At 38.8% G+C, this 9,922-nt stretch overlaps 1 protein-coding gene across 1 annotated transcript in view; it reads right to left on the bottom strand.

Annotated features, from left to right (window-relative positions):
• Positions 1-9,922, bottom strand: part of Catsperb (catsper channel auxiliary subunit beta) — a 70,521-nt gene that overhangs the window by 44,248 nt on the left and 16,351 nt on the right. The window contains exons 6-7 of the mRNA XM_013013329.1: positions 5,934-6,029; positions 4,537-4,686 (exon numbers count right to left, since the gene is read on the bottom strand). Coding sequence (XP_012868783.1) covers positions 4,537-4,686; positions 5,934-6,029 — 246 coding nt within the window. The remainder of the gene's footprint in view (positions 1-4,536; positions 4,687-5,933; positions 6,030-9,922) is intronic.

Below are 9,922 nucleotides of genomic sequence, written 5' to 3'. Positions count from 1 at the left end.
TTTTTTTTTATTTTTTTTTTTTTTTGGGTCTGGTTGTGGGGCCTGAACCACTGAGCCACCTCCCCAGCCCCGTCACAAACTTTTAGAGGAAGGGAGATGTGGTCACACTGGGGTGGACGTTGGAGAAAGCATCATTTTGGAATATTATGAGGCTAGAGCAGACAAGAGTATGTCCTACATTTAAGTGTCAACCAATTGGATGCTAATTGGTTGAACTAATTTTGAAAGGTGGTTTATTGTGATATATGAGACATCCATCGGCTATTAAGAGAAAATGAGGAGGCTGGGAGGATTGCTCAGGGGTAGAGTGCTTGCCTTGCATGCAAGAGGCCCTGGGTTTGATTCCTTAGCACCACATGAGCAGAAAAAGCCAGAAGTGGCGCAGTGGTTCAAGTGGTAGAGTGCTAGCCTTGAGCTGAAGAGCTGAGGGACAGCACCTAGGCCCAGAGTTCAGGCCCCACGATGGACATACACAATAAAAGAGGAAATGAAAACTAAGCAACTAACACAGGAGCACTTGATCTTAAGGACCAGTAGCAATGTACATTTGGGAATCATCAACCTGCACATGTCCTACCTACTGCGCAGCTGGATTAAATCTTCCAGAGAGCACATGGTTACTCATGCAAGGAAGAAAAGGCAGGGACAAAGCCCTAGGTACATTAGCATGTAGAAGTCTCACTGAGGAGGAGTCAGTCTAGAGCTAAATTGTGATCAATGAAGAAATAGAAAAGCAATTGAAGGTAGTGTCTTGAAGAAGAGAAAGTGAGGACAAGGTTAATGCTGCTGGGAGGAGGAGGACTTGGCTGGGGGAGATGGAGATGGAGATAGAGATGGAGAAGGAGAAGCCATGGGTGATCTTGAGAATTGTTCTTGGATACTGGTGAAAACATGTCTGATGTGCAGAAGGAAGATAAAAGGGATATTATAGCACCATCTCTTGACAAATTTCTCCCATAAACTTCATTGTGAAGGAGAACAGAAAGCAAGGTAGGTTTTGTTGAACTGGGTAATATTGGAGCTTATTATCATTCAGATGGATTAGACAGAGGGAGAGTGCAATGGTTTGTTCAGAAGAGAAAGCCAGAAAATTGATTCTAGAGCTTTCTTTTTCTCCTCCTCCTCCCCCCCCCCTCCTCATCTGTCATGGGGCTTGAACTCTGGGCCTGGGCATTGTCCCTGAGCTCTTCAGCTCAAGGCAAGAGCTCTACCACTTAAGCCACAGAACCACTTCCAGTTTTCTGGTGGTTTATTGGAGATAAGAGTCTCATGTACTTTCCTGTCCAGGCTGGCTTTGAACCATGATCCTCAGATTGCAGCCTTCTGAGTAGCTAGGATTATAGGCGTGAGACACCAGCACCCCGCTAGAGTTAACTTCTTTAGGTGGCTGAGAGAAATAGAACCTAGACTTAAGGAGTGAGGGGTACCCTTTAATAGCAGCAGAGGCACTTCTTACAACAAATACCACAGGGAAAAGGCAAATTGTGCCAGTATGAATTTGACTATGAAGGTAGATTTGCAAGCAGGACAATGTAAGAGTTCCTGCAGTAAATATTTATTTTCTCTGTGAAGCACTAGATAAAGGTACTACTGAGAGTGAGGGGAGAAAAGGGGATGCTCAGTGCTGCAGAAGTGGGACAAGGTGTGATAAGGTCACCTTGCAGAGTGGGAGAGCAAATGTACCAGGGAAGAGTGATTGGCAATCTTAGCAGTGCTCGGCACCTGCTTGAGTGGCAGGATCATGAATTTAAAGTGAGACCATCCAGTGGAATTTGAAGGTGAGACTACTGAGCAAATAGTTTCTAGCAATTCTGTGCTTCTCCAATGTATGAGTATGGTAGTTTTAACTAGAACTGGGACTGTGTAGAAAAGAAGAGGGAATCTTGAATTTGTCTTTGGTGGGTACTTTTTTTATATTGTTATTATAATCTGCACCCTTGTATCATTTTTATATCCATTCTAATTATATTTCTATAGCTCTTTTATATAAACAGATATATTATTAATGCATAAGTATATTACTTTATTTGTAATATTTTTAAATATTTATTTTGATCTTCATATTAATTGGAATTGATGACTACTAGGTCTACAATGACCTAATTAAAATATTAAAATAATACTATTCACAGTTGAAATGTATATGGTAGTGCATTACTGTAGTATATAGTAAAAAATATGTACTTGATATTTTATCTCTGGTTCCTGACATAAAGTGTTTACATTGCTTGGAGTTTCCTGGGTCACAGGACTGTCTTTTGTTCTAATGAGGTGACTTTTGGTTGCTTCCTATTAGCTTAAAATGGTGGCGGGTCATTAAAACCAAATCATAATTGAAAGCTTGAAATTTTCAGTCTCCCATGCCATCCTCCAGGAAGAGGAGCAAGGCTGGAGATTGAGAAAATGATTGATCATGCTGATATGATAGAATCATTAAAAAATCTTTGAAGTGCTGGGTGCTTGCAGTGAAATAAGAATATTGAATCTAACCAGTGCTATCTTGGCCATGTGGTGGATGATAGGATGTAGAGTTTAACTTGTGCCATTCTGTCTTCAAGGTAGAAGCAGGGAAGCTCTACCTCCAAGTGATAGGCATGCTTGAATTTCTAGAGGTAGGGGTGAAGGTTTGGATGCTGGGTTACTGGACCTGTCAGTCCCGTGCTTAAGCTCTCAAGCTCCCTGTGCTCTTGCCCTCCCACTGGGCTCTATGTAAGCACAGATCAGCTCAGGTGCCATTATGCCATGCTTCTTGTCTAGTGTCTCCTGTCTCTCTTTCAGTCATCACAGCATCTCACTTCAGCTCTCCATTAGAGCTGATCTGGTTTGTTGGTATCGTTTTTCTGTTCTTTCTTTCCTCTCCTGCTCACATGGCTCAGTTTTCTGACAGTGTTAAGTATATTTGAAGGTCTGTGGGTCTTAGTGACAAGAGTCCATCTGTAGCCACTGCCTCTCCAGTAAAGACTCTCAGTTTAGCCTCTCAAAATGTTGCTTCTGTGTTTCTCGCCATACAACAGTAGCTCATGCCTGTAATACTAGCTGCTCAGGAGGCTGAGATTTGATTACTGTCTCAAAGCCAGTCTAGGCAGGAAAGTCCATGAGACATTTATCTTCAATTAACCACCAGAAACTCGAAGTGGAGTTGTGGCTCAACGTGGTAAGAGTGCTATGTAGCTCAAGAGCTAGATAGCTATCTAGTAGCTCAGGGACAAGCACCCAGGCCCTGCTGAGTTCAAGCTCCAGGACAAAAAATATTTGAAATACTAGAGAACATCGAGGTTAATGTATTTATCCATGCAGAGAGAGGGTGGTGATGCTAGACTCCATGGAGCGGAAGTTCCCAGGCTTGAGACCTTCGTGGACCTTGTTTTTGTACCTGTTCATCTCAAAGTTCATTTACTTCATTTGCAATGTCATTTATTTTTACAACAACAACAACAAAAGGCTGGTAAATGTAGGTGAGTGCTTTACTGTTGTTGCAAGAAGTGGGGAATGGGATCTGATCCATTTGATGTACAGCAGGTTGTTAATAAGTATGGGTCACAATCTGGAACCTGCAACTGGCTTCTGACTCTTTAACCTGTGTGGGCCAGGGCCAACTCCTTGTAGTTAGTGCCAGACGTGAATTAAAGCAGAGGATACTCCTGGGACATTCATGTGTATCAACTGAGAACTGGAGAATTGCTTGGTATGAAAAAATCCATACAGGGCTGAGAAGTTGGCTCAGTGGTAGAGCGCTTATCTTGCATGCATGAGGCCCTGGGTTCGATTCCTCAGCACCACATAAGCAGAAAAAAAAAAGCTGGAAGTGGCGCTGTGGCTCAAGTGGTAGAGCGCTAGCCTTGAGCTGAAGAGCTGAGGGACAGCGCCCAGGCCCAGAGTTCAGGCCCCACGACCAGACCAAAAAAAAAAAAAGAAAGAAAAAATCCATACATTTGATGTCAGAAGTGTAAGTGGGAAAAAGAAAAGCAGTTGTTTTTTCTTCCATATGCTATTAGATATTATAGTAGCCATAGAACAATGCATCCTTACTAAATAATGTGGTGCTTCACGAATAATAATATCTATTTATATGTTACACAAATAACATATAGGTTAGAAACAATAAAGAATCTCTGAGCGTGGGGGTGGTGGTGGGGGGAGATGGGAAGGGATGGGAAGGGGAAACAATGTTTGGTAATAAATGTACTCATTTCCTTGTTCATGTAATTGTAACCCCTCTATATGGTATTTTCACAATAAAAAAACTAATTAAAAAAAGAATCTCTGGGAAGAAGTAACATGTTATTAAAGGGAAGACCAATAAAATGGAGAACTTAAGCCACTATTAGCAAGAAGCCATTGAACTTATTTGAAAAATTTCCTTACTACAACATACAAGTAGACAAGGGAAAGTGATAAGGAATACATTTGTAGACATTTTAGGACTCATTTTGACTCCATTTTGTCTATGCATTTAATTTGTACTGACAGCCTAGCACCATCTTAACAAATACAAGTTCTAGTTACTTCCAATATTCAGTAAGTCTGCCAACTTACCACTATATGTAAAATTCATAACAAAGCCAAGTAATGCTACATCATTGGCACAGGGGCACTTTGTCACTTTGAGATCCAGCACATGTGGATATAATAAGCTGAGCTGGTCTGGGGTCATTACATTTCCAAGATTCCACTGAAGAATAGGTTCTGTGGAAGTCAAATGCAGAAGTTTAAATTGTAGTTAATTCTTGAAAATGGAGCTTAACTACTTGCCTTTCACAGTACGTTAAAGAAACTATGTAAAAAAACTATTTGATAGATTAAAAACTAGTGCAGTATGATCTCACTCATCAGTCAAGAATAGAGGAAAGTCTTATTTTCCAGAAGGAATGAAGTCTAATTCCCTCAAAGGGAGCTGGGAATGTCGCATTGTGAAAGATCATGTCCATGAGAAATACTGCTCTGGCCACATGTTGAAAACATCATTAGTCACAAGCTCTGTCCCTAGAAATGGAATTGTTGGACATAAGATATGCACATTTATAATTTTGAGAGCAGCTTATGCTTCAGCAGCTGACATTCACCTTTTCTTCTTTTCCACATCCCATTGAAAGAGTAGTAGATTAAAAAAAAATGAAGCTTTTGGTTAAGATCAAGTGTAATAACAGGGCACTGGTGCTCATGCCTATAATCCTAGCTACTAAAGAGGCTAAGATCTGAGGATTATGGTTCAAAGCCAGCCCAGGCAGGAAAGAAAGTCTGTGAGAGTCTTATCTCCAATAAACAGCCAGAAAACCAGAAGTGGCACTGTGGCTCAAATGGTAGAACACTCGCCTTGAGCTGAATCGCTGAAGGACAGCACCCAGGCCCAGAGTTCAAGCCTCACAACTGACCCCCCAAAAAAAGATCAAGTGTAGTATTTGTCCCTATCAGTTCAGTATCTGGTCCTTATTCAGTCTGCAGTGAGTATATTAAATGGATCTTTGGAGCAGGAGATAAATACCATTCATCAATCTGGTATTGTAGTACCTCCAGGAAGGGTGCCCAAAAGAGGAAAAGAAGAGAGGGAATAAATCCAGAGTAGCAATGCAGATCAGGGGAAGTTATCATTGGTGGCTAAGAGATTTAGAAGCTTCTAGAAAACAGAAGTTGGGAGTAAACTAACAGGAAACATCAATCCAATGTCAGTTTTTCAGTAAAGCAAAGGTTGAGTAGAGGTACAGACTTGGAAAGGTCTATTATATGGCAAATAGCTGTCTGGGATCTACTATCTTTTAATTCTTCAGCTTTAACTTTTGCTAGACTATAGCTCAAGGGCCTTTGAATATTTGTTGTTTCTTTAATCCTTTCTTTCTGGTCTTCATTTGTATGTCATTCTTTCCAGGGAGCCTTCTAGGAACCCATAGAATGAGTGAGGCTCTCATTGGGTGATCCAATAGAGTCCTGACATTTACCTCGAATACTATCCAATAGAGTTCCTTCAGTAGTGTAAATATTTAATCCTTGATGTAAAGAGATCCTCACTAGCCATTGTTCTGTAGCTGCAATATCTGGAAATAAAAGACAATTGGATATTTTAAAAAAGTCATGTTAATGAAATTTAAGGATTAGTGAACATTACCAGCAAGGATAATTTTTCCGACTATAGGTTTCCCACAAACATTGCAGTGATAAAATAATGACAAATAATTATGAAGAAATCTTATCATATCAATAAGTCTAGATAGTTTAGATAATAATTTTTCCCCTAGAGATGCTGTGAGTTGCTAAAAGCAAATTAATACCTTCTTGTAAAGTAGTGTAATGTTATTTAAAAGTACTCATCAATTAAAGTCCAGGATCTGATGGTTTCATTGTTGAATTTCTACCGCTATCCACTTAAGGGATAAGTAACATAACTTCTTCTTAAATTATTCAAAAAACTGAGGGGAAAATATTTCCAAACTTATTCTACAAGACCAGCATTATCCTGATACCAAAACCATACAAGGACCAACTAGAAATTAGTATGCTAGATAGAGAAGTAAGAATCTGTAACAAAGTACAAGAAAATTAAATTTCTAGCACATTAAAAACACTATGTGTTATAATTATGTGAGATTCATTCTGGATGCAAGGATGGTTCAATTGTAAGAAAACATAATCCAAATAAGATGTGGAAAAGATTCTAAACAGACATTTCTCAAGAGAAGACATAAAATAGAAAGCAGAGATATGCAGAAATTGTCAACATGACTAATCAGGAAAATGTAGATCAAAATCACAATGAAATACCTATTTATACCTGTTACAATGGATAGAAACACTAAGACAACAGGAAGTGTTAGAAAGGATTTGGATAAATGGAAATGTCCATCAACATAACTTTTTTTTTTTTTTTTTTGTGGTTGGGCCTGGGCACTATCCCTCAGCTCTTCAGCTCAAGGTTAGCACTCTACTACTTGAGCCACAGTGCCACTTCTGGTTTTCTGAGTGGTTTATTGTAAGCATGAAATCCCAAGTTCAATTCCCAGTATTACCAAAAATAAACAGAAAATAAAATAACAAATAAATAAAAGGCAACAAAATGGGAGAAAATATTTACAAATATCTTGCATTTGAAGCTAGAATATATAACAAATTTACAAAAATTGCATCATTTACCATACTAAATGGTAAATATACACACAAAAAGTTATCAATGTAATTAATTTACTAGGAAAACATAAATTAAAGCACAAGTAGCCAGGTGCCTGTGGCTCACGCCTTTAATCCTAGTTACTCAGAAGACTGAGATAATGTTTTAAAGCCAGCCTAGGCAGGAAAGTCCTCGAGACTCTTATCTCCAGTAAACTCCTCAGAAAAAAGCCTGAAGTGGTGCTATGGCTCAAATGGTAGAGTGCTAGCCTTGAGAAAAAGAAGCTCAGGAGGGGGTGGGGTGGGGAGGATGGGTAGAGATGGGAAGGGAAAACAAAGGAGGAGGCTACAATGCTAGATAAGAAATGTACTCATTATCTTGCCCATGTAATTGTAACCCCTCTGTACAGTATTTTCACAATAAAAAAAAAGAAATGGGACAATCTAAAACCCCAACTATTACAAAAAAAAAAAAAAAAAGAAGAAGAAGCTCAGGAACAGAGCCCAGGCCCAGAGTTCAAGCCCCAGGACTGGTCAAAAAACAAAACGAACAAACAAAAACAAACCAAAACCAAAAAACCACAAGTAGATTCTATATATATCTTATTAGATAATACTCCATACTATCTAGTGGTGGTTTCATTCATAATAGCTCCAACTTAGGAAAACTCAAATGCCCTTTAATGAAATTACCTATGGCAAAGCCATATAAAATAATACTACTTGAGTAAGAAAATGGGAGAAACTACAACATAGGTGGATCTGCAATGAATTAGGGCAACTGAAAGAAACCAGACTCAAAGGCTGCATATTTTATGATTCCATTTATATAACCCCAGAATAGGCTGCACAATAGGAGAAAACAGATTAGTGATGACGGGAGCTGGGAGACCGAGTTCTCACAAATAGATGTAATTATGAATTATAAGTTTCTATACAAAACAATTTCCATCACTCAAAATCACTCCATTTGTAGTCAAATTTGTCACTTTCTCTGAAGGAGAGCACCCATAACACTGCAAGTATGACTGTAGTGACTCCACAATTATATTTACTTCTGAGACCTCAGAACTGGACACTACTGTAGGATAGATTTTAATAAGCATAAATTATGCCTTATTTTCAAAAAGAAAAAAATAAAATTATACCCTATAAATCAAGGAGAGGCTACTTTTTCTTTTTTTTTTTTTACTGTCAATGGTTATATGAAAATAAAAATTTTAAATTAAAGTTTGTAACTGGGCAACAGCAAGGGAAGGGATGCTCCAAAAAGAAATGTACTCATTAGCTGAAGAGGTGTTCTAGGAATTTGGATTTGGACTGACCACTAGGAAAAATATGAAATAATGCAAAGGTGTGCCAGTCTGCAAAAAAAGATAAATATTGATTTATAGAAAATACAGATAATAACTATAACCCCTCTGTATATCACCTTTATCATAACAATAAAAATTTAACAAAAAAGAACATATAGATAAAAGAGTCAGGGAGAAAGTTACACTTTGGGTTCTTGATAGCTTTCTATTTCTTCTTTCTTTCTCTCTCTCTTTCTTTCTTTTCTCCCCTCTCTCTTTTTGTTGGTCATGGGACTTGAAGTCTGGGCTGGGTGCTGTCCCTCAGTTCTTTAGCTCAAGGCTACACTCTACCACTTGAGCCACTTCCAGTTTTCTGGTGGTTTCTTGGAGATAAGAGTCTCATGGACTTTCCTGCCAGAGCTGGCTTTGAACCATGATCCTCAGATCTCAGCCTCCTGAGCAGCTAGGATTACAGGTGTGAGCAACTGGTACCTGTCTCTATTTATTATTTCTAATTTTTTCCTATAGTTTTGGCTGAATTTTTGTTTGGGTTCCATGACTAAAATGAATTTATTCTTTTTTCTTACTTGAAGGTATTTTGTTTGTTTCTTGTCTATACCCTACTAAAGCAACAAAAATTATTTTTTAAAATTGTCTAGGTGATGTGCAGAGGTGTTACAGTTATATAAGTAAGGTAATAAGTACATTTATTGTTGAACTTGTTACCCCCTCCCTCATTTTTCTCCTCCTTTCCCTCTCTCCCCCAATTCCATCCCCCCCCTGAAGTTGGACGGATCATTTCCAACATATTGTCTTGTGAGTATTGCTGTTGCATGGGTCCCCCCTTGTCCTTTATCTTACCTTCTGTTGTTCCCTTCTCCTTCCCTAATTAAGATAAATGTATTTTAGTAGTCAATGGAGCTTGAACTCAGGGGCTCAGGCTCTTGCTTAGCTTTGTCACTCAAGGCCATTTCTCCACCACTTGAGCCACATCTCTACTTCCCACATTTTGGTGGTTAACTGGAGATAAGAGTCTTCTAGACTTTTCCACCAGAGGTGGTTTCAAACTGTGATCCACAGATCTCATCCTCTTGAAGAGCTAGGATTATAAGCATGAGCCACTGGTGCATTCCTTCCATCATTCTTCACTTATGAAATATATTTCATGCCTACCATTAATAACTTGGTCTACTAGTTTAAAACTCATAATTACTATAACTACTATAATTGGAGTTTCTCCTTTTTTCTTCTAGGTCTTTACAATAGCATATAATGTAACACTACCACATAATACTTCATAGTAAGAGCCCATAATAATACAATATGTATTACAGCATGCAAAAATTAAAGATTAACTCAATTTCAGTAAAAATGTTAGTGCCATATTTCTTTTTCTTTCTTTTTTTTTTTTTTTTGTTGGTCATGGGGCTTGGACTCTGGGCCTGGGCGCTGTCCCTCAGCTCTTCAGCTCAAGGCGAGCGCTCTACCACTTGAGCTACAGCGCCACTTCCGGTTTTCTGGTGGTTTATTGG

This window comes from Dipodomys ordii, unplaced genomic scaffold (assembly GCF_000151885.1).
Source record: "Dipodomys ordii isolate 6190 unplaced genomic scaffold, Dord_2.0 Scaffold2, whole genome shotgun sequence".
In the NCBI taxonomy this organism is placed as follows: Eukaryota; Metazoa; Chordata; class Mammalia; order Rodentia; family Heteromyidae; genus Dipodomys; species Dipodomys ordii.
The sequence above is the reverse complement of the archived record's forward strand: the minus strand, read 5'-3'. Positions and strand labels throughout refer to the sequence as shown.